This window comes from Oncorhynchus tshawytscha, linkage group LG03, assembly GCF_018296145.1.
Source record: "Oncorhynchus tshawytscha isolate Ot180627B linkage group LG03, Otsh_v2.0, whole genome shotgun sequence".
Classification (NCBI taxonomy): domain Eukaryota; kingdom Metazoa; phylum Chordata; class Actinopteri; order Salmoniformes; family Salmonidae; genus Oncorhynchus; species Oncorhynchus tshawytscha.
Genome location: NC_056431.1, coordinates 15,118,586 through 15,143,589, shown reverse-complemented (window position 1 = coordinate 15,143,589; position 25,004 = coordinate 15,118,586). Strand labels below are relative to the sequence as shown.

General features: G+C 42.2%; 1 protein-coding gene across 2 annotated transcripts in view; it reads left to right on the top strand.

The window, feature by feature from the left end:
• Window positions 1–1,212: 1,212 nt before the first annotated feature.
• LOC112228294 (dynein axonemal heavy chain 5-like) overlaps window positions 1,213–25,004 on the top strand; it is a 63,503-nt gene continuing 39,711 nt past the window's right edge. Inside the window, exons 1-24 of one of the 2 annotated variants that reach the window (XM_042310468.1) lie at window positions 1,213–1,345; window positions 8,837–8,971; window positions 9,184–9,268; window positions 9,457–9,605; window positions 10,060–10,278; window positions 13,242–13,379; window positions 13,586–13,762; window positions 14,021–14,134; window positions 14,394–14,501; window positions 14,798–14,920; window positions 15,165–15,380; window positions 16,677–16,784; window positions 16,892–16,977; window positions 17,095–17,416; window positions 17,763–17,969; window positions 18,223–18,394; window positions 18,685–18,830; window positions 19,148–19,313; window positions 19,551–19,805; window positions 19,995–20,191; window positions 20,650–20,886; window positions 21,105–21,306; window positions 23,371–23,606; window positions 24,483–24,701. In XM_042310468.1, coding sequence (XP_042166402.1) covers window positions 1,259–1,345; window positions 8,837–8,971; window positions 9,184–9,268; window positions 9,457–9,605; window positions 10,060–10,278; window positions 13,242–13,379; window positions 13,586–13,762; window positions 14,021–14,134; window positions 14,394–14,501; window positions 14,798–14,920; window positions 15,165–15,380; window positions 16,677–16,784; window positions 16,892–16,977; window positions 17,095–17,416; window positions 17,763–17,969; window positions 18,223–18,394; window positions 18,685–18,830; window positions 19,148–19,313; window positions 19,551–19,805; window positions 19,995–20,191; window positions 20,650–20,886; window positions 21,105–21,306; window positions 23,371–23,606; window positions 24,483–24,701 — 4,104 coding nt within the window. In that variant the 5' untranslated portion in view covers window positions 1,213–1,258. Of the gene's footprint in view, window positions 1,367–8,836; window positions 8,972–9,183; window positions 9,269–9,456; window positions 9,606–10,059; window positions 10,279–13,241; window positions 13,380–13,585; window positions 13,763–14,020; window positions 14,135–14,393; window positions 14,502–14,797; window positions 14,921–15,164; window positions 15,381–16,676; window positions 16,785–16,891; window positions 16,978–17,094; window positions 17,417–17,762; window positions 17,970–18,222; window positions 18,395–18,684; window positions 18,831–19,147; window positions 19,314–19,550; window positions 19,806–19,994; window positions 20,192–20,649; window positions 20,887–21,104; window positions 21,307–23,370; window positions 23,607–24,482; window positions 24,702–25,004 lie in introns of both variants that reach the window. The other variant, XM_042310470.1, reaches the window with a different exon arrangement.

Below are 25,004 nucleotides of genomic sequence, written 5' to 3'. Positions count from 1 at the left end.
CTGGGAATAATCAAGACATTATGACTATTATGATCATGACTGGCCTGGTGTTATTATTTTCCATTGGAGATTGTATAGATCTACCTACAATAATGATTGACAGACGTCCGCTATCAAGTCTCCAGACGGTTCATTTTTCGATCAAACACTGCCACCCACTGGTTTTAAAAAGTATACGGCACCTTTATACATGCATTTTGTCCTCTTCGTAGTGTTGGTATACCGATTGGCCTATGTTGGGATGCACAAATTCTGCAGTTTACAAAGCCGTTAGTAAAATCAAGTAATGGAGAGGATTATTGTGTGAATTTGGAAATAAAATGGTCTCTGCTCTTCTCAGAGCCTATATTACAAAGTGTCATCGAGGCATCTTGAAAATATATATAATTGCATCCTGTGACACACTCAACAGCTGCACCAATGTATCAATTCATGGCCCTCTCTCCTGGAAATAATCATTAATTACACAGACTGTTTGAAAGATGAAGGCTTGTATAGGCCTGTATGCTCTCCATACTTGTGCATCCCACCTGTGTGACCCATTCCCTCTAGGGTAACGTTACAAATTAACGCGAATATACTATTACAGAAAGATGACAGACAAACTGTGGACTAGCAGCCTACACAAAAACCAAAAAGGCCAAAGAGCCATCCTACAAACTTATCTTTCTACATTGATTAAAAATGAATCAATATCGGACATTTCTCAATGAGATAATGAGAAGTTGCTTTGTGGCCCCATGAGTGGACCGTGACAAATCATGTAGATTGGTGGTGTCTCTAGCCGAACTATTTCTATGGTCATCATGGTGCAGCCTGCAGGGATCTAGTTGTAGCTGCCCCCATCAGGAAAAAAAACGGTCCGTGCTATCCGGATTCCTTGGGACGACCATACCCCATTGAAGTTGACATTGAAAAGGGTTAAGTTAAATGTTAAGGTTGGGGTTAGGCAAGAGTTATACTTAAGGTTAATGTTAGGGTATGGGTTAAGGTTACGGTGTAGGGTATGGACGTCCCAATGATCCCGATTAGCAAATGCACAAAAAAATGTCCTACGTAACCAAGGAAACAGCTAACACAATTTAATTGGTGCGAAAGTGTTATCTGAGAACTACAGCTTGAGCCCCTCGAGCCAGCCCAGGACACCAAGGACCAAAATATAAGAATCCCGCGTGACATGAAAAACTTGCAACTGTTTCCAGAATTCTGATACTGTATTCACACTTCAAAGACATATTCGTGGTGGTGTGGAAACAACATGTCTCTCAGCTCGCGTTCTGCGAAGTGCAACTTGAGAAACAGGTCCCAACCCTCAGTCCCCGTGGAGTCAATAAAGGAAATGCAGGTTTGGTGATGGTATTATCAGGTATTTCGTTTGTGTAGATGTGATTGTAATGTATATTAGTTGTACTGTATATCTTTGTATTTGTCTGGTGGAGGTGGCAAGGTAGCCAATAGCTTGCATCGTGTTGTGGTCCTGTTTCTTTATGTGTTTCTTGCCAATAAATGTGTTTCCCTGCCAATAAAATTATGGCATTTTCTGGTAAGGAAGAGCATGCATATGTAGACTCAAGAGCTCACAATAATTGAAGCATATTTAAGCATGGCTAATGGCTGTATTCAGGCACTCTGCTTTGAGCCGTGCATAAGAACAGCCTTATAAATTGGTTACCAACGTAATTTAAACAGTACAAATAAAACATTGTGTCATACCTGTGGTAGGGCTTTCAGCCAATCAGCATTAAGGACTCAAACTTTATAATTTGCATTATAAAGTGGTTGGTTCTAGCCCTGAATGCTGATTGGCTGACAGCTGTGGTATATGAGACAGTATACCAAGGGTATGACAAAACATGTATTTTTACTGCTTTAATTATGTTGGTAAGGTTGGGCAAGACAAAATATTTTATTGCCTTTGAATGGGGTATGGTAGTAGGTGCTAGGCGCACCAGTTTGTGTCAAGAACTGCACGCTGCTGGGTTTTTCACGCTCAACCGTTTCCCGTGTGTATCAAGAATGGTCCATGTAACAAACTGACATCCAGCCAATTTGACAGAACCGTGGGAAGCATTGGAGTCAACATGGACCAGCATCCCTGTGGAATGCTTTCGACACCTTGTAGTGTCCATGCCGCGAAGAAATCCAGGCTATATCACATCCAGATGTGATTGGGAGTCCCATAGGGTGGCGCACAATTGTCCCAGTGTTGTCAGGGTTTGGCCAGGGTAGGCCGCCATTGTAAATAAGAATTTGTTCTTAACTAACTTGCCTAGTTAAATAAAGGTTACATTTAAATATATATATATTTTAAATGTTATGGGGACATTTTGTGGATATTAAGGTGAAGTTATGGGGACATTTTGTGATGTTATGGGGACATGTTGTGGTTGTTATGGTGATGTTATGGGGGCCTTCTCTTAGATCCCTCTGAGCTCTCACCAGATCATACATAATTCAGTGGGGACTCCAATTACCCAGTTTCTCCAAATGAGATGTCTCACTTTAGAAATCAGTCATGCCTTAGTGAAATATTCATTATCTAACTTCTTTTAAATGCAAAGCTGCACGATAATTTTCCAAGTATCAAACGCTCTCTCACCCCATATGAGGGGCAGCTTCGTCTGTGAGCGTCCTCGGCCAATATTGTGTAATCTGTTGGAATTTAATTTCAAGTGATATCCTCTGGGTACAAATTGTACATTTTGTTGTATGTGTCTGTTACCCAAAATCAATTCAATTCAATATGTTGTTCTCTTTGGACAGGCAGTAGCCAAATGCTGGTTGCCCTTTTGAATTTGATGTTTGGGTGGATTGTTTTGTCACTCAACATTTCTCCAGACTCGTTGGTCCCCTAATTTTTGAAGGATTGGCTCTGTCATATTAATCTTCAGCTGCTGGCACTTTCATCTCACCCCACTTTTCACCACTTTACATTAGTGTTATTCCTTTCTAGTTTCAGTACAACATGCATACAACATGCACACGGGTGAATGGCTTTTATTAAGAAGTCATTGTGTTCCTTGGTTGGATTGAACTAGGCCTAGCCTAACAATGATTTTCACAACATAGGTCTCGGCCTAGTATTGTGTATTGCTCTTTAACCTCATCCATTCTCTGTTGGTCAATCCCTTCCTCAAGTAATTGGACCACTGGGCTCTTTTATACCTGTCCAGGGGAGACATGTCTGTAACTCTAACTGTCTGTAACTGTAGCCTCTACTCTACTGTATAACAATGACCCATTCAGCCCCAAGCCCCATTGTCGATGTTGGTAAGGTGATAGCAGTGCTTTTGATAATTACCTAGCCTACAGGGGGTCACCCAATACTACACTATCTAGTTAGCAAGCCTCTGTCTGAGGAGAAAACAATATTATAATTTCAGATAGTAACCTTTGGGCTGGAAAATAAGTTGCTGATCGCTGGCAGTGCTTGTTCTGCAGTGCATGCACTGGAATTCTTGTCTGTGTTCTCATGAATAGTAATTAATGTCAATTAAGAGGGTAGATTCCTTAAATAGGTTGCTTTGTTGAGAGTGGCGATGCTTCACTTTAAACCTGACTATCAAAACAAGGTAAGCTGACCTACACAGTTCTGTTACATGACGTTACTTAGGCTACACTCAGGTCCCTATCTGTGACCAAATCATGCATTTCATCATGAATGTTTTAAGAAACCAACAATTGTATTTATCTTAATACCATAACAGTCTCCTGGACTGTTTACCAGACCATTGTATAGATAGAGGTTCAGCCTGTAGGCTATGTTGCCCATCTATAAATGATCAATCAGAGGTATGGATTTTACAGTACTGGGGATTCATGAAAATACAGAGGTGGGTAGTAACACACTACAAGTAACACGTTACAGTACTTGGGTAGTTTTCTTTTAGGAATGTGTACTGTACTTTAACTTGAGTAAATTCTATAGGGAAAAACATACTTTAAAAAATATTTTTCAAATGTATCAAAACATTGTGAATATCACTGTCTTATTGCTTTTGTCAGATTTAAATTGGCTGCAAAAGGCTCTATTTCTTGTTTGCCTTTAGATTTTATATAAATAACTGGTTAGTTAATTGAAAAACATGTCACAGGTGTCATAGTTCAATGTAAAACCGTATACATTTGTATTTAGGTTATTGCTTTTTGATCAACTTACACAACAAAATTAGCTACTGTAAGAACATAAACAAAACGTTGAGAGAATGAAAATTAGGCAGATGTATATTGGAGAAGAAAGTCAGTACATTAACTTGTATTCAGTGGAACTACGGAGCATTTCCATTAACTCTTGTTGTTTGATGAATTTGTTTTCTATTGTAGATCTGCATCAAGGCTGCGCTACTTATCACAAATATAGGCTAGTATTAAAATACACTGTCCACAATGTTTTGGTCATTACAGTAATATCAATGCAGTTTGGATCATTTGGAATATGAGACTGCTCGCATCTTCAGATCAATGCCACATTATGTATTCGGGTAGGTAGCGCATAGAGCAGGGTTCCCCAACTGGCGGCCCCTTGGGCCGATTTTGGCCCGTGGGTGATTTAATTTGGCCCCCAAGTTTTCTGAGCAAAAATTATTATAATATGATACTTTTTTGGGGCATAAAAGATTAAGAACACCAGCAAATCAGTTCTAAGTGGTAAAACATGTTCAAGAGTATTCCCACGCATAATAGAGAGATATGTGATCGTATACAAATGTAAGCAAGGTTTTAGTCATATAAAATATATATACAATTATATGTTTGGCTTCTTGCTGCCAGTTTGCAGTCTATTTGTAATTATGTTCCGGCTCGATGACCATCCACTCAAGAACAAATCGTCCCACGGCTGAATCTAGTTGGTGATCCCTGACATAGAGGCTTATACTTGGCCTCACCACATGGGTTCTCTGTGGTTTAGAGAGGTCAAGGTTGGACACAATACCTGACACAGTAATAGGGGATTATGAAGGTTCCTTTTCATCTGTTTTGTCACCTGCACAATGGCATCATGAAGGCTTGGTGTACAATATACTGTGGCCTTCTACTGTGATACCCATCACCTGTGGCTATGTGTCATGTGCCGGAGCTTGGCAACTTGCCAGCGTCTTTAAGTTGTTTGAATAGTTTATAGGAGATTTTAACTTCACTGACAGTTAGCTCAGTTTAAGAAAGGTGGGGAGCAAACAAAGGCATGCCAGTTATTCTCCTGAGTGATCACAGTCACTCTTATCTTCTCTACAGCACTCACTGATCTCTATCTGTAGCTACATAGATTGTAGATGGTCGTTTGGGAGCTGGCGTTGATATGAGGAGCTAAGAGTCATGTCTAGAGCATTTAGAAAACAGCTCTGGAAACAGAGTGTCTCAAGAGTGATCAAGGTAAGAGATTGTCACTGTAGGACTTGTATGATGATAGGAGAAGATGGAGTAGATCTACCGGAGACAACAAGCACCTAGTGGGTCCTTGCCAAATAATGGTTAGGGACAGGTCATCTATTTGATCACCGATTGGGGCTAGTATGGTGTGCATGTTGCTGACTGTTTGATAAATGTATAGGCTCCAGAGTACAACTAAACTGAAATCAGTCATTGGTCAAGATTGGCTCTCAGTCTTGTTCTGTAGAATTGTGATAAATTCAGTAGAAACAAGCAATTTCAGTCAGTATTTTTTTGATACACTCTATGATAGAGACATTGTTTGCAATGGAGTTCATTGCAAACGTCGAGTGGATTAGAAGACTCACAACGTCCAAACGCCCATGTCACAGTTATCAGTCTTTTTCTCCTGAAGTATTTTGTGATTTGTTTTGTCAGGATAGTTTCATTCTAGCCATTCAGTTCTTATCTGAGCTGAAAGCTTGCAGACAGTTGAGGTTGCCATTGTGTACGCTTGATGCTTGGTGTGCTGTGGTGTGTGTCTGTAGGATGAAGCTTGAGGTGGCTGTTTGCTCATCATGAAAGCCTTCGACTGGAATCACTGCCAGCCCAGGGAGCAGGTGTGATGTGTGTGTCGCCCAGCAACACCTGTCTTGGCTAGCTTATATAAGCATGTATTTCCTCCAGTGGTTCTGTTCTGGCAGTGTGGTAAATCAGTAGTGTACTGGCTGGCCTGTGATGCACATGCTGCATGTCTAATGGAACCCTTTCCCCTACATCGTGCACTACTTTTGACCAGAGACAAAGCAGTGCACTATGTAGGGAGTAGGGTTCCATTTAGGATGCAGTCTGGGGCTTGGGTTTGTCCAATAGGTCAATAGCTGTGTTTGGTCTTTCGTGTCCAGGCTTGTTGACTGATGGCTGCTGCCTCTGATCTGCTGCATGACCTCAAGGCCTGCTGTAAATCTTTAGCCATCATCTTCTGCTATCTTCTTCCACAGCCTTCTCCTACTCCCACCAGATACCTGGATGGAACTCATGTGGATATATCATTTAATTGGGCTTATCCATTGGAGTAAATGTGACTCAGACTTGGCCTTAACGTCTTTAAAGTGCAACAGACCAGTGAGCCGGCTTGGCATGAATAACTCATGAATAACTCAGACTGCTGAGTTATTGATGCCAAGCCGGCTCACTGGTCTGTTGCACTTTAAAGACGTTAAGGCCAAGGCCATTTACTGTGACTTATCCATGGCATCAAATACATTCTTACACAAATGCGTGCGTCCACGTGTGCCATCGCCCCCACGTTGATTTTGTCCCCCCACACCAGACTCGATCAGGACATGCAGGTTGAAGTATGAAAACAAACTCAGAACCAATTATATATTTTTTTGTTTGTTTTGAATTTTCCCCCGTTTTCTCCCCAATTTCGTGGTATCCAATTGTTTTTAGTAGCTACTATCTTGTCTCATTGATACAACTCCCATACGGGCTCGGGAGAGATGAAGGTTGAAGGTCATGCGTCCTCTGATACACAACCCAACCAAGCCGCACTGCTTCTTAACACAGCGCGCATCCAACCCAGAAGCCAGCCACAGTGTGTCGGAGGAAACAACATGCACCTGGCAACCTTGATTAGCGCGCACTGCACCCGGCCCGCCACAGGAGTCGCTGGTGCGCGATGAGGCAAGGATATTCCTACCAGCCAACCCCTCCCTAGCCCGGACGACGCTAGGCCAATTGTGCGTTGCCCCACGGACCTCCCGGGCGCGGCCGGTTACGACAGAGCCTGGGCGCGAACCCAGAGTCTCTGGTGGCACAGCGCCCTTAACCACTGCGCCACCCGGGAGGCCCCCAATTATATTAATTTGAGGACAGGTCGAAAAGCATTAAACATTTCTGGCAATTTAACTAGCCAGCTTGCTGTTGCTAGCTAATTTGTCCAATATAAACATTGGGTTGTTATTTTACCTGAAATGCACAAGATCCTCTACTCTGACAATTAATCCACAGATAAACTGAATTTGTTTCTAGTCATCTCTCCTTATTCCATCAGGCTTATTCTTCTTATTTTGGACTTTATATGGCGGTTGGCTACCAACTTTAGGTGCATTACCGCAACTGACTGGAGTGTGGACCTAAGTTCATCTTTCAATCACCCACGTGGGTATATGCTTCTAAAAACCAATGAGAAGATGGGAGAGGTCGGACTTTCAGCGCGTTGAGCATCACAAATAGAACCAATTTCTATTTTAGGGCCTGGCCACGCAGACGCTCGCTGATGCGCTCAAGCAGTGTGGGTGCAATGATTGAATAACATGTATGTGTACATTTATTTTGCAATGCACACGCATGCGATGTGTCCAGTCTGGTCAGCATGTTAGGGGAAAATGTATAGTGTTTGCCAAATAGTAACATGCCAGTGTAGATACAAAGAAATGCAGGAACAGCTTAAGTGTGCTTAGTATTTCTGTTCTGCCGGTAAATGGTCTGGCCAGTAGCTATAAAATGTTTTGTTATTAAGTTGCAATGTGCTGAACCCAAAGGGCCTAGATCCCAAAATAGACTAACCCTTGCAAGTAAAAGGTAGCTTAACCTAGAACGAAACACTTCTCCAGACAACACAGGCTACATTCCAGACTGTCAATGGGGAAAATAAAACCAGAGTTTGAAAGCATCTGCATCCGGCCCACAAAATAGAACACCAAGTCGGCTTAATTTATTGGCTTGCCTTTTTTCTGCCGTTACCTAGCTGCACCACCAAGCAACTCATTGTAGTAGATTTTACTATCTCTGTTCTCTGTCTTCTTTAACATGAGGCCCCCAGCCACTGGGCTGTCCAGGGTAGTGTTATAGGCTAGCCAGAAACAGTCTGTTTCACTGTATATAACCTGTGGATAGCTAGTGGGTAGGAGTGGTATAGAAGACAGAGAAAGAGGCATAGCTAAATAGTCTAGAATATAGGGAAAATGTTTTATCAGAGATCATGGTTCAAGAGATTTCCATGAAGGAATAGGCTATCACTTTCATTTTCACTTCTTTGTGTGGGATTTTGCTGTTTTTTAAATTTTAATTAATGAATTTTTACTGTTAATAACAAAGCTGAAGTATATATTGAAGATAATGTATTTTTTTCTGATATTTATTCAATGGAGTTTGCAAGTATCCTGAATTCTGCTGTCTTGGCTGACATGTGAAAGTGATTGTCATTCTGAACATTTTGAACAATGGCTGACTCAAAGTCTAGAAGGAGCAAAAGGGAGCCTCAATCATTTCTCATATCTAACAGCAAGATTGTTGCATTCAAAGTATGTGTGAATGACTCTGTTGTATCCAGTCATTATCATTTGAATTTCTTTAATTATTAATCAGAATTTGGTTCCGCCTCTTGTCGAAGCAATCCATCCAGTTTGAATCTGTACTGGGGTTGACTTGATGATACCTCTCTCTGTCTCTTTGTTTGCAGCAAAAGTTGAAAGAGGAGCGTGAGGCTAAGAGAGCTCAGCTGGATGGCAGACATGACTACATCCTCAGCATCGTGGCTTCCTGCCTGGGCCTGGAGAAGGCTGATGTGGAGGATGCCATTCTGGAGGGAACTCAGGTAGGGCATAACACTTCACTGTTCCACCTCCATCAATCCCCTACACTGTGGTCCCTTGTGACAGACTGTTGAGTAGCTGGCCACTGCTTGCGGATGCAACATTTGTTTCTGCACACCTGTATGTATGGTAATAACTTGTGAAAAAGTGATTTAATCAAGTAAAGGTCAATTCATTGTGGAAACGGTGATTGTGATGAACCTGTCTCCCATAGATTGAACGCATGGAGCAGTTCTTTGTGGCTGAGGGACTTCCTCATATCATGTTCTACTATCAGGATGTGGAGCCAGCTGAAGCAGGTGAGATGATTGGCCATGAAGGGAAATAATAGGGGAACATAATAATAGCAGAGTAATAACACAGTTAATAGTAGAGTTACAGCTCAAAGACAAAGAGGCTGAAACTTGCAAGGCTTGAGTAATGTATATTACCCTTCTTCCGGTCGTAAAGATGATATACCAGGTAACTGCTTTGTTTGTCTCCCTAGCAGCAGCAGCAGCTGCCTTGGCCCCAAACCGGAGTAAGAAGGCCAAGGTGTTTGTCACTGAGGGCAAAGATGTGGCTCTGACTGGTGTCTGTGTGTTCTTCACAAGAGCCAATCCCTCCAAGGCTATCACCTCTGAGAATGTCCACAGGGTGAGTCTTCACCTTACTATCCAACACAAGGCTCTCTAACCCTGTTCCTGGAGAGCTACGTCCTGTAGGGTTTTCACCCCAACCCTAATCCTGATAATTAACTGATTGATAAACTGAATCAGATTAGTTACACTGGGATTGGATTGAAAACCTACAGGAGGGTAGCTCTCCAGGAACTGGGTTGGAGAACCCTGATCCAACACATAGTCGGCATTATACGTTTGATCAAGATTTATATGTCTAAAGGCTAAAACAATGTTTGTATAACAATGTTCTTATCATTCATAACACTATTTAACCTTGCCTTCAGGAAAACTATTTAAAGAGTTTAAGGATTAAAGCACACAATATTAGTAACAGTATGACACGTCAGCCCAATCCTTGCTTCTAAAATGGTGTCATCCCCTGGCCTACTGTGTGGTCATGTCAATCTAAAATTCTCTGGCCCTGGTAGGAGGTGAATTTCAACATGCTGGACACCACAGAGGTAGGCCTGCTTAAAAGTGTGGAGCAGCTGCTGTCTGAGATCTTCATACCCAGCCTGAAGAAGATGGACCATGGCTGGGGAGAGCTGGCCAGTCCACAGGCACAGTCAGTTAAACAGGAATTCATCAGCTCACTGGACAGCTTTGTGTCTGTGCTGGCCGGGGCACAGGAAAGCCTGCAGGAGAAGGTAGGTGACGTGAACGCTCAACAGACCTGGCTTCAAATACTATTTCAAATATCTAAATTACTTTCACATGCATTTCAAAGTACAGTGGCAAGAAAAAGTAGGAGAACCCTTTGGAAATACCTGGATTTCTGCATAAATTGGTCATAAAATTTGATCTGATCTTCATCTAGGTCACAACAATAGACAATCACAGTCTGCTTAAACTAATAACACACAAACAATTATACGCTTTCATGTCATTATTGAACACACCGTGTAAACATTCACAGTGCAGGGTGGGAAAAGTATGTGAACCCCTTTGGCAGCAATAACCTCAACCAAAAGTTTTCTGTAGTTGAGGATCAAACCTGCACAACGGTCAGGAGGCATTTTGGACCATTCCTCTTTACAAAACTGTTATAGTTCAGCAATATTTTTGGGATGTTTGGTGTGAACTTTTCTCTTGAGGTCATGCCACAGCATCTCAATCGGGTTGAGGTCAGGACTCTGACTGGGCCACTCTGGAAGGCGTATTTTCTTCTGTTGAAGCCATTCTGTTGTTGATTTATTTCTGTGTTTTGGGTTGTTGTCCTGTTGCATCACCCAACTTCTGTTGAACTTCATTTGGCAGACAGACAGCTGTTAAGGTTTTCTTCAGGGATCGGAGGACCAAAATGCAGCATGATTATTTCGATACATCTTTAATCAAAGATAAACACGAACAATACAAAAACAATAAACGTAACGTGAAAACCTAACCAGCTTTATCTGGTGCAAACAAACACAGAGACAGGAACAATCACCCACGAAACACTCAAAGAATATGGCTGCCTAAATATGGTTCCCAATCAGAGACAATGATAAACACCTGCCTCTGATTGAGAACCACTCCAGGCAGCCATAGACTATTCTAGACAACCCCACTAACCACTATCCCATAACCTACAACAAACTCCTAGACAAAACACACCACATAAAATAACCCATGTCACACCCTGGCCTGATCAAAATAATAAAGAAAACACAAAATACTAAGACATTCTCCTGCAAAATGTCCTGATAAACTTGGGAATTCATTTTCCCGTCGATGATAGCAAGCTGTCCAGGCCCTGAGGTAGCAAAGCAGCCCCAAGACATGATGCTGCCTCCACGATACTTTACAGTTAGGATGAGGTTTGATGTTGGTGTGCTGTCTTTTTTTCTCCACACATAGTGTTGTGTGTTCCTTCCAAACAACTCAACTTTAGTTTCATCTGTCCACAGAATATTTTGCCAGTAGCAAGCACTGTGGAACATCCAGGTGCACTTTTGCAAACTTCAGATGTGCAGCAATGGGTTTTTTGGACAGCAGGGACTTCTTCCGTGGTGTTCTCCCATGAACACCATTCTTGTTTAGTGTTTTACATATCATTCACTCGTCAACAGAGATGTTAGCATGTTCCAGAGATTTCTGTAAGTCTTTAGCTGACACTCTAGGATTCTTTTTAACCTCATTGAACATTCTGCGTTGTGCTCTTGCAGTCATCTTTGCAGGACGGCTACTCCTAGGGAGAGTAGCAACAGTGCTGAACTTTCTCCATTTATAGACAGTTTATCTTACCGTGGACTGATGCACATCAAGGCTTTTAGAAATACTTTTGTAACCCTTTCCAGCTTTATGCAAGTCAACAATTCTTAATCTTACGTCTTCTGAGATCTCTTTTGTTCGAGGCATTGGTTCACATCAGGCAATGCTTCTTGTGAATAGCAAACTCAAATGTTGTGAGTGTTTTTTTTTATAGGACAAGGCAGCTCTAACCAACATCCCCAACGTCAACTCATTGATTAGACTCCAGGTTAGCTGACTCCACTGGGGCGGCAGCGTAGCCTAGTGGTTAGAGCGTTGAACTGGTAACTGGAAGGTTGCAAGCTCAAACCCCCGAGCTGACAAGGTACAAATCTGTCATTCTGCCCCTGAACAGGCAGTTAACCCCTAGGCTGTCATTGAAAATAAGAATTTGGCCTAACTGACTTGCCTAGTTAAATAAAGGTTAAAAAAAAAATTAAATTTGCTTTTGGATAAGTCATTCGACTAGGGGTTTTCATACTTTTCCCAACCTACACTTTGAATGTTTAAATGATATATTCAATATAAACAAAAAAACACAATCATATGTGTGTTATTAGTTTAAGCACACTATGTTTGTCTATTGTTGTGACTTAGATGAATTGATGACCAATTTATGCAGAAATACAGGTAATTCCAAAGGGTTCATGTAATGCTCCGGGTGTCGTGGGTGTGGAGTCAGACGCAGGAGACAGAGAGTGCAAGGCTGTGCTTTTTTAATGCACCAACGCACCACAGGGTACTCACAATAATAACGGCCCCAAACAGGGGGAATGAGAAAGGTACAACTGAAATTTCACGACCAGGAACAAACACGTTCCTCTACATTAGAGCCGACAACCAGGCGGGCCGGCTGTCTAATAAGGACAAACTAATCATTCACCAACAGGTGCTACCAATAAACATACAAGGAGGGGGAGGAAAGACAATCAGTGGCAGCTAATAGGCCGGTGACGACGACCACCGAGTGCCACCCGCCCGGGAAGAGAAACCACCCTCGGTCGGACTCGTGACAGTTCACATACTTTTTCTTGCCACTGTAATTATTCAGATGTGTTTTATTTGAAAAGACAAGTAGTTGAATATTGGAATGTATTTGGAAAACTCAAATACACTGACTCAAATACACTCCCATGTATTTAACCCAGGTATTTGAAAATAATATTTGAAATAAGTATTTGAAAATACTTTCAAAAAGTATGCTATTTATAGAAAATTATTTGAAAATACTTAAAAATAATTCCAATAGTTGTGGTTGATTTGGGCCACATTATTTGAAAATACTCAAATACACACACACACTTATCAAAATAAACAAATGTAATTTTGCAATTACTAATATGGATATACAATTGATATCATTAATCATTTAATTTAGGTGAATCTAAAAGAATGTGACGAATTTGACCTGAAGACACTGAAAGGCCCGTCTGACTTCATTGCTGTGGCTAACAGCACAGAGGCAACAGAGAAGATAGAGGCCTGTATGAAAGTGTGGATCAAACAGATTGAACAGGTAAAATAGATTGAACCTCAATAGCATCATGCACACTTATCCCCTCCGTGGACCTGTTTTATTGTGGGTGGAGGTGTGTGTTTAATATAGTCAATACAATACAACTTTATTTATCCTCTCAGGGGAAATTACATCAAGATCCACCACATCTAACACAGTGTATAGATATTGCATTCCCCAATCAGCAGTGATGGTGTTGTATCCAGGTGCTGGCTGAGAGTGACCAGCTGAGGAAGGAGGCAGATGACCTGGGGCCGCGGGCCGAGCTGGACCACTGGAAGAAACGCATGTCCCGCTTCAACTACCTCCTGGACCAGCTGAAGAGCCCCGATGTCAAATCTGTCCTGGGCGTTCTCATGATGGCCAAGTCAAAACTCATCAAGGTGAGCAAGCTGTTACACCCTGTCCTCCGTAACACAGGAGTAGATGTTAAAGGCCTGCTAATAAAATGTTAAAATATCAATTTAGATTTTTGCTACATGAGACTCGTTCGTGGGAGCCAGTCACATAAACAAATTAAGTAAAGTACTCCTCTATGCTTACTGAACATGGCTCTCATATCTGAATTCAATTGGTGTTTTCTGTATTACTGTAGCAGAATAGGTACAGTGCATGTTTGATGACTGTATCTGTCCCACCAGTCCTGGCGAGAGCTGGACACCAGGATCACTGACTCAGCCAACGAGGCCAAGGACAATGTGAAGTACCTCTACACTCTGGAGAAGTTCTGTGACCCGCTCTACAACAGTGATCCTGTGAGAGACTAATATTGTATAGTTTTCAATATAACAACTAATTTTCCTCTAAGATTTACTAACTACAGACTTACATAGTTTGCCAGTTTACCGGGCCAAACAGATTATGCTTAATCCTGGACTAAGAAGAACCCTCAATTTAAAACCTTTTAGACCAGGACTAAGCTTAATCTGTGAAACCGGTCCTCTATGTATATCGATCTTAATGGATTTGAAAATTCATTATTGTATGATTGTATTGATTGCTAAATGAACGCAGGTGTCGATGGTGGAGGCCATTCCAGGCCTGATCAATGCCATCCGGATGATCCACAGTATCTCCCGCTACTACAACACCTCAGAGAAGATCACCTCCCTGTTTGTCAAGGTCATTATTGCCAAGATAGTGTATTTAACCACCAAGAAGAAGAGGTGACTGTAAATCTCGCTCACAATTAAAAGCTGCCAGATGTATTACATTTAATCATTAGGAGTGTATTGAAATCAATCTTGTCAATTCTTCTTTGATGTTCTTGGTGCATTTGGCCGCACCACCTGGTCTCATGTTAGCTGAAGTGCTGTCTACCTCCGTCCCAAGCCTGTTAACCAGTCATCCCATTGAGATTACTTATTAGAGTGACACGTGAAATGTATCCTTTTTTCTTCGGTATCTCCATGTCTTAGGTTACCAACCAGATGATTACAGCATGTAAGGCTTACATCACCAACAACGGTTCTGCGTCCATATGGGACCAGCCTCAGGGTGTTGTAGCTGAGAAACTGAAAGCTGCTATCCACCTAAACCAGGTACTGCTTTCAACACACTATAACCAGATCATTTAAAATACTGTGCTAAATCAAGTAACAAAGAAATGTGCTTTTTGAAAGTACAGGCCCTTAAGAGCTTTAATGTATAAAATAATATATTATATCTAGTGTAATACCACCACATCCTTTACGCACTTCTCACAAATGAACTATTTTACAGTGTAACTTCCTTTCCATGCTCCTCCAATGACTTTTCATCTGGATCCCATCTATCTCATTATAGGAGTACCAGAAGTGCTTCCACAAGACCAAGGAGAAGCTGGAGCAGAGTCTGTCCGAGAGGCAGTTTGATTTCAGTGAGATGTACATCTTTGGGAAGTTTGAGACGTTCCAACGACGCCTCTACAAGATCCTGAACATGTTCAGCACCATCACTACTTACTCAGCCCTACAGGACTCCAAGATAGAAGGCCTGGAAACTATGGCAACCACTTTTCAGGTATATTGTTGGGAGATTAGAATAGTTTGTAGACCTTACCTTTTTAGATATTACTTTTTAGGCATGACCTTTTTTGACGTTACCTTTTTAGATGTTACCCTTTTAGACATGACTTAACACATTGCATTTCTATACGTTACCTTTTTAGATATTACTTTTTAGATATTACTTTTTGGGCATGACCTTTTGACGTTACCTTTTTAGATGTTACCCTTTTAGACATGACTTAACACATTGCATTTCTATACGTTACCTTTTTAGACATTACCGTTTTAAATGTTACCTTTTTAGATGTTACCCTTTTAGACATGACTTAACACATTGCATTTCTATACGTTACTTTTTTAAACGTTACCTTTAGACGTTACCATTTAATGTTACCTTTTTAACGTTACTTTTTCAGATGTTACGTTTTTAGACGTTATCTTTTCAGACGTTTGCGTTTTAAATGTTACCTTTTTATACGTTACCGTTTAATGTTACCTTTTTAGACGTTATCTTTTCAGACGTTTTTCCTTGCAACTGTAGTAATGTTATATCTGCTCTTTCTATTGCTTCCGCTGGACAGACTGCAGAAATGCAGGGGAAATGGGAGGTAACTTTACCACAAGTTTTTTTGTCCTTGTTTTTGTCCATCAGTGCATGCCTCATCATCATTATCATCAACTCTACCAAGCATATAGCCATACTAAACTCCTAACGGTCTCTCTTTCTAAAAGAGCTGCAAAATCTGGAACCCTACAAATAAGCCGGGCTCGACAATCTGGACCCTCTCTTTATAAAATGATCCACCGCAATTGTTGCAACCCTTATTACTAGCCTGTTCAACCTTGCTTTCGTATCGTCTGAGATCCCTAAAGATTGGAAAGCTGCCACGGTCATCCCCCTCTTCAAAGGGGGTGACACTCTATTACTAAGTCCTGATGGCCTTTTGTTGAAGTTGACAGCTTGTTCACAGGAGCCAGAATATACATATTTTATGGTAAACTGCTCATTGGAGAAATTACTGCTATTTTATACACTGCCTTTCATCCCTGCCATTGTAGATGGAGGATCTTTAAATAGGGATGGTGTCCAGCCAGAAGCTGCATGTCATCATCATTCTACATTCTATATTATGTGGCCTACTACTCTGATTAAAATGAAATTAAACCCAACAGTCTCACAACATTCAACGGAAACATTGTTGACAGTCTTTTGGCTTTGGTTGGAATGAATACAGACACAAGAAATGATCAAAAGCCTCAAGAGCTTTGGAAAGAATGGAAAAATAACCTGTCTGCCTTTTATTTTCAGAGCATTGTATTGAGCATGAAGAAAAAGCACTACAGTTTCCTTGATCAGAGAAGAACGGACTTCGATCAGGACTATGATGAGTTTTGTAAAAATACCACTGACTTGCATGTAAGTTTACACTTAATAACAAACTTACCAGTAAATCCTAACACAACATATCTAAATAATCTCCTAATTTACTTGCACAATTGTTTGTTATGTTCATTTGCTTTCAGAATCAGCTGAAGACCTTCATGGATAACACTTTCGATACGATTCAAAACACAGAGAGGGCTTTGAATGTACTCAAAACATTTGAAAGGTACTGTTATTTCAGTCCACCTCTATGTCAAACTAACCTTCAATTCATTTCAGTCCTATTAACAGCCATTTCATTCATTCTCCATTTGATATCATAATCTCCCCTTACATCACCAAGACTGGGCATTCCAGACCTGGGCATCGATGAGAATTACCAGCGGATCCTTCAGAACTATGGGAGAGACATAGAGATGGTGTCCCGTAACTACACCAAGCAGAAGATGGATCCTCCCATTGGCCGGGACCTGCCCCCGGTAGCCGGTAAGATCCTGTGGGCACGCCAGCTGTACCGGAGGATCCAGGAACCCATGGATCTGTTTCAGGAATCCCCTGGGGTGCTGGCTACGCCCGAGGCCAAACGCATCATCAGGAACTACAACAGGTTGGCCAGGGTGCTGCTGGAGTTTGAGATGCTCTACCACAGTGGATGGATGAAACAGGTGAGACAGGGCCCCTCCTGGTTGTCTTATTTATTGTGATCTTAAAGGCAAAACTGATTCTTAAATCAGCATTCCTACTCTGAGACTCTTGATACGGTCTCTGGATTACTGGCTGGACTTATACTCCAGTAGCATAGCAGCGTTAACTGTTACTGTTATTAATGCTGATCTGTACCTTATCTGTAGCCTGGTCCCATATCTGTTTGTGCTGTCATAGTTGGCAAGACTGATATTACTTTTGATTGACTTGTTGATTTCCCACAGACATACTGTAGATGACTCATATCACTCATACACTCTCTCTCGCTGTCTCTCTCCCTCTCTCACACACGTTCTCACTCCCCAGATCGAGGAGGTCAGACTGGGCCTCCAGGCCTCTTTACTGGTCAAATGTCCCGATACGGGGGACCTGTTTGTCAACTTTGACCCCCAGATCCTGACTCAGATTAGGGAGACAGACTGCATGACCAGGATGAGGCTGGATATTCCTCCCTTTGCCGCCATCTTACAGCAGAAACAAGATGCCCTCAAGAAGAACTACAACAAGCTGCAGGTACACTAGTTTTTCCATGATGCCTTTTGATCAACTGCATATTGAGCATGATCCTGTATCTTTAAAAAGGTTTATGTACACTCAACAGTAATAAAAGGGCTGTCATTTCAATTCATTTTGAATTGAGTACAAAGTCCTATGAGATGGGATTTAGTCAGTAGAATCTTAATGCGAAGATTAGAAAACACTTTAACTTCATTCCTGGCATTATAATGTCATTACTAATTTCTCTATTTCTGACGCCCATCCACAGCTGGTTCTGACGGAGAACGCCAGGGTCCGGGCTAAGATACAGAGTGCCTTTGGGCAACTGGTGATGCCTCATGTTGCTAAGGTGGACGAAGCCATTCTGCCAGGCCTGACCTCCCTCAACTGGACCTCACTGAACATCGAGAAATACCTCAGCCGCATCAACAGTGCTCTCAGTATGTAACCATGTCCAATCTAACCATGTCAGCACTGTACTGTGCTCTGTCATAGCACCATACTATAAAACGGCAGAACAATCTCACCACAATAACCAGAACAGTAAGCACACCTAAACTTTGACGTCATTTGATCGCAGTTAATTGTGCCTGATCAACTCATGTCAAATATCCCATTGGAAAAAGTTATATCTGCTGTCCCAGTGAGCAAAGCTGATTGTAACTGCTGTTTCCTTGTGACCCCTGGTGACACCGTGGTGCTGTGTATGACCTCTGACCTGTGTGTCCAGTGGACCTGGAGCTGCTGATGGACAGAGTGAATGACCTGGTGGAGTTCAGGATAGACGCTGTGCTGCAAGAGATGAGTGGAGCCACACTGTGGGTTCTGCCCCTGGAGGAACCTTTCAGCTGTGAAGAGTTCGTTCAGACCACCAGGGTAAACAAAGATTCCCTCTGTATTATATGTTAAACACATACACTACCGTTCAAAAGTTTGGGGTCACTTAGAAATGTCCTTGTTTTTGAAAGAAAGGCACATTTTTCATCCATTAAAATAACCTCAAATTGATCAGAAATACAGTGTAAACATTGTTAATGTTGTAAATGACTACTGTAGCTGGAAACGGCTGAGTTCAGTTGGTCAGGTGTAGTGGCTAGTTGGAACAAAATGGTGCAGTACCTGCAGCACTCCAGGAACAGGGTTGCCTACCCCTGATATAGGCTAATGTACTTTCTTCTGTTATGTCATGGTAGGAGCTGTGTATAAAGGGAGCTCAGAGTCTCCATGCCAAGAGTTCCCTGGTGGAGGAGGCAACCAATGAGCTCATCAACATGCTGCTGGAGTTTGAACTGAACAAGGAGGGGGACGAGGAACTACTAGAGGAGAGCAGGACTGATATGGACCAAGTGGAGAGTGAAGGTACTGTAACCTACAGTTTTAACTGTGATAATCATGATGCAGCAAAACTCAAACAGAGAGTGATAACAGGGTCAGTAAAATACAAGGGAAAGGGTACAATAGCAAAACGATTGTTCAGGTGCACAAAGACTGACTGTTACAGACTGAAAATGAGAAAGTGTGCGTGCCTGTGTCCATGCCTGCGTGCGTGGTGGTGTACATGCAGGTGTATTCATGTCTGTTTATGCCTCTTCCCAGGGGAGGAGGAGGGTAAGTCAGAGGGTCGCATCAACCTGCTGTCTCGTAACACCACGGCAGCGAGCACCACAGGCCCCCCGTCTCCCCTGGTGAAGAGGAAGAAGAGAGACCTGCTGGAGGTGATGGAGGAGGAGGCTCAAGAGCTTCTGTCCCACTTCAACCACCGTAACGTGGACGCCCTGCTGAGGCTCACACGCAACACCCTGGAGACCCTCCGCAAACGCCTCCACGCCTCCTCACTACTGCATTTCCTGGGTAAGTTCCATTAATCCAATGTACTGTATTTATAAAGCCAAATTTACATCATCAGTTGTCACAAAGTTGTAACAAAATGCCTCCCTTTGAGCTCCACCCTTTAGATGTTGGAGTAAGGTGGGGCTGTCTAGAAGGGCAGGGTTTCCCATTCCATTTCTCCCTACTTCAATGCTGCCCATCTCCCCACAGCAGAGAGTGATTCCCCCAGCCATCTAAAGGGCAGTGGTCAGCAGCCTATCTTCAGGACCAGTGTGACCCTGTCCATCCCCAATATCGCCATGGTCCCAGCCCTAGATGAGGTCCAGCAGGCTCTGAACCGGGCTGTGGAGTGTGTGGTCAGTGTCAGTAAAGGAGTCGGCCAGTGGAGCAAGGAGAGGATCTCCAAGGTGGGCTTGCTTTGGCTTAAAGCACCAATGCAGCAGTTTTTATTTCAATATCAAATAATTTCTGAGTAACAATTAAGTACCTTACTGTGATTGTTTTCAATTAAAATTGTCCCCAAAAAAATCCTTCATAGCAAAGAGCAATTTCTCATGCAAGAATTTGCTAGGACTGTCTTGGAGTGGTGAGGGGAGAACTGAAAACTAGCTGTTATTGCCAGGTCAAAACACAATCCCACCAAAACAGGCTGAAAATGTCAGGCAGTTTTTTCAAACAGCTCGTACACTAAAAGGCAATATCATAATTTTCATAGTATTCCAACCTCATTGTGTGGAAATATATATAAAACACATTCACATCAAATGTTTGACTTTAATATGTCTGTGACATCTGCACAATCATGAGATTATGGTTTTAGTTAGTCTTAAAACAAAGATGAATTATTCTGTTCATGCCAAAACAGAGGAAGATGAGTGAGAGACGCATGGCTGCTCTGAGACAGGACAAGAGTGACAGTGAGTCAGAGGACGGAGAGACCACCTACAGGAGTCTGGCTGACGGCAGTACCTCAGACATCTCCGCCTCTGTGACCCAGGCCATACCCTACCAGGCCAGGAACTACTACAAGAGTGTGTCTGAGAACAAGGAGATCATCAAGCTGGTGTCTGTGCTCAGCACCTCCATCAACTCTACCAAGAAGGTACATACAGGTCTACACACAAAACAAAAAGTCTGTTTCTCCTGTTTTCCTAACGTTCTGACCTTAGTGTGTCAAATTCTAACTATTTTGTGTTTGATACTGACACCTATCCCCTAAGATGTTGTGAAAATGAGACCTAAATCAAATCAATTAAATTAATTAATTAAACTTTATTGAAAGTGCATTTAAAACCTGGCTGTTGTGTTGTTGTTGGCCAGGAGGTGATGAATGCTTTGGACCGCTTCAGTCGTTACCACCACATCTGGAGGAAGGAACGAGAGGACACCATCCAAAAGTTCATCCAGGGCAGCCCTCTGCTGTCTGAGTTTGAGTCTCAGATCCTCTACTACAAAGACCTGGAGCTGGAGATCAATGCTGAGCCTGAGTACATCACTGTGGGAGCTCTGGCCCTCTATACAGGTAGAGTACATCCCTGTAGGAGCTCTGGCCCTCTATACAGGTAGAGTACATCACTGTAGGAGCTCTGGCCCTCTATACAGGTAGAGTACATCACTGTGGGTACTCTGGCCCTCTATACAGATAGAATACATCACTGTGGGAGCTCTGGCCCTCTATACAGGTAGAGTACATCCCTGTAGGAGCTCTGGCCCTCTATACAGGTAGAGTACATCCCTGTCTAGAGCTCTGGCCCTCTATACAGGTAGAGTACATCCCTGTAGGAGCTCTGGCCCTCTATACAGGAGCATCTGGCCCTCTATACAGGTAGAGTACATCCCTGTGTCTGGCCCTCTATACAGGTAGAGTACATCACTGGAGCTCTGGCCCTCTATACAGGTAGAGTACATCATTGTGGGAGCTCTGGCCCTCTATAGAGTACATCACTGTGGGAGCTCTGGCCCTCTATAGAGTACATCACTGTGGGAGCTCTGGCCCTCTATACAGGTAGAGTACATCACTGTGGGAGCTCTGGCCCTCTATACAGGTAGAGTACATCCCTGTAGGAGCTCTGCCCTCCATACAGGTAGAATACATCACTGTGGGAGCTCTTGCCTTCTATATAGGTAGAATATGTCACTGTAGGTGAACTGGCCCTCTATACAGGTACCTAGCCGTGGGAAATAGGGGTGCTTAGGGTGCTGCAGCACCCCCTGAAAAATACAAAAATCTAAAATAAAATACAGGTAACTGTAGACTGACCTGTAACTCTACAACTTTCTCCCCGTTATGTGAAATTTCGGGCTATTTTCACTGCTGATCCCCTGCATTAACCTCACAAGACAACCCTGCCAAATATGACTGCACATGTTCTTAGTAGTATTTCACAATACCATTATTTCATTTTTCAACCCTGTGTAACCCTCTCACCAGGCTTGAATTTGACTCTCACAATATTACCTTACATAGAGTATCTCAACAGCATGGGATGTTAGGTGAGAAGGACATCTCCAATAAGAATTCATATTGTAAACTATCTAGGGTGACTAGGGTATTAACTTTAGATAGAATGATTATAGATTTTTGTTATCGTATAAGGATATGCTTTCCCACGCATTAAATTCAATTGCAACAGTAAATGACTCCACCAAGGCAACATACATATGGTTCAAAATGTGTATTATTACATTTTCAAAGCACCACATCAAAATAAATAAAAAATAATAAACTCCAATGAGTCGTGCACAACCCATGTCCAAATTATTTATATCTTGCTTAACCCGTTGGCGCGCGTTGGAGCTCAACAAAAAAATGACGACACACATCAAGTCCAGAAGCACACCACCGTTGTGGTTACTCACGACTCGTAGATATTCCCTCAGTGAAGTAATGCCAGTTCCTTTCAGGTTTCCTCACAAGATCCACAGCAAGCACAGCTATTAATGCAGAAGGTACTCTTTAGCCGTAACCGATATCCCATGGGAACGTGAACTCTTTCATCTTTCCCAAGCAATTCTCTCTCGGTGTTGCACTATGCTAGGCTAACCTCAAGGCTGGCAAATACCTATATGATGAGAATGTAGCTTCAGTCTACACTAAGTCTTTCTTAACAAAATTATAACAACTCTCTTGTAAATTAAAATCGGTATTTCCCTTCAAAACTCGGTAGGTATGGGTTTTGCTCTATTTTTATCATCTTTTATATTTTTCACCAACAGTCATAATGTAAAGTCTATCCTTTTCTCAAGGTCTCTCTCCCTCTCTTTTTTTCCCAGGCCTCCCGTTAACCAGGTCAACTCTCCCATTGGACACAGCTAAAAAAGAGACCTTATTGGTCAAAACTTAAACGTAAACCAACCTATTCACTTTTACATTAAATAAATATTTATTCAAAAGAAATGCGTTAACAACATTACAATTCGGGAGCAATTCAATCACCTTTTCAATATAATACCAATTAATTATAACAAATAAGCTCAATACTTGGTTCTAACAAGAATAAACTCGATACTTGGTTCTAACAAGAATATTACAACTGCATGAATATCTGGTTATTATCAGACTAATATCTGATTTGTTGTTGAACAGCTGACCTGAAGATGGCCCTGACTGTGGAGACTAAGAGCTGGATGGTGGACTACGGCCTGCACTGTAACAGGAAGTACCGGACAGATATGGAGAACATCTTCACGTTAGTGGACGAGGCGGCAAAGAAATTGAACCGACCAATCAAAGACTTGGACGACATCCGCATCGCCATGGCATCGCTGAAGGAGATCAGAGAGCAGCAGATCTCCATTGACTTCCAAGTGGGACCCATAGAGGTAGGGAACACAAATGCACACTTCTTTCAAAGAGACAGTGGTGGAAAAAGTACACAATTGTCATATTTGAGTAAAAGTATAGCTACCTTAATAGAAAGTAACTAAAGTAAAGGTGAAAGTAAGCCAGTAAAATAGTACCTGAGTTAAAGTCTAAAAGTATTTGGTTTTAAATATGCTTATGTATCAAAAGGAAAAGTATAAATAATAAACATTCCTTATATTAAGCAAAGCAGACAGCACCATTTTCTTGTTCTTAAAATGTATGGATAGCCAGGGGCACACTCCAACACTCAGACATTATTTACAAACAATGCTTTTGTGTTTAGTGAGTCTGCCAGGCCAGAGGGAGTAGGGATGACCATGTGTTCTCTTGATAAGTGCTTGAATTTGACAATTTTCCTGTCCTGTTAAGCATTCAAAATGTATCCAGTACTTTTGGTTGTCAGGGAAAATGTATGAAGTAAAAAGTACAACATTTTCTTTAGGAATGTAGTGAAGTAAAAGTCCAAGTTGTCAAAAATATAAATAGTAAAGTACAGAGATCCCAAAAAACGACTTAAGTAGTACTTTAAGGTATTTTTACTTACGTACTTTACACTACTGCAGAGAGATACTGTATGAATAATTCACTGAGACATTTGCAATGTCCACTTTCATTCAGTAGGAGGCAAATCTTAATTCCCACCTAAGTCACATTTCTACTTAGTCTATGGGCATTGGTATCAATGGGTGATAATTCGACTTAGGTGGAAGTTAGGATTTGCCCATAGTTTGATTAAGTCCTTGCAGTCTGTATTTGGTTGTGAGAAGACACTGGAGATCTGTGTTGTATTATGTGTCTGTTCAGTGCTGTGCATTCCCCTTTCCCTTTCCTAGGAGTCCTATGCCATGCTCCATAAGTACGGCCTGGTAGTGGCGAAGGAGGAGGCAGAGAAGGTGGACACGCTGCGCTACACCTGGGAGAAGCTGCTAGCGCACAGCACAGAGGTCCAGAATGAGCTGGTGTCCCTGCAGCCCAACTTCAGAGGAGAGCTCATAGACAACGTGCAGACGTTTGTGGAGGACTGTGGACACTTCTATCAGGACTATGACAAGGTTCAGACACGTCTCACAGCTCGTTCTAGGTCTTACTCACAGCTACACCTAACACCAAGGCTGTCTAGGTCTTACTCACAGCTACACCTAACACCAAGGCTATCTAGGTCTTACTCACAGCTACACCTAACACCAAGGCTATCTAGGTCTTACTCACAGCTACACCTAACACCAAGGCTATCTAGGTCTTACTCACAGCTACACCTAACACCAAGGCTGTCTAGGTCTTACTCACAGCTACACCTAACACCAAGGCTGTCTAGGTCTTACTCACAGCTACACCTAACACCAAGGCTGTCTAGG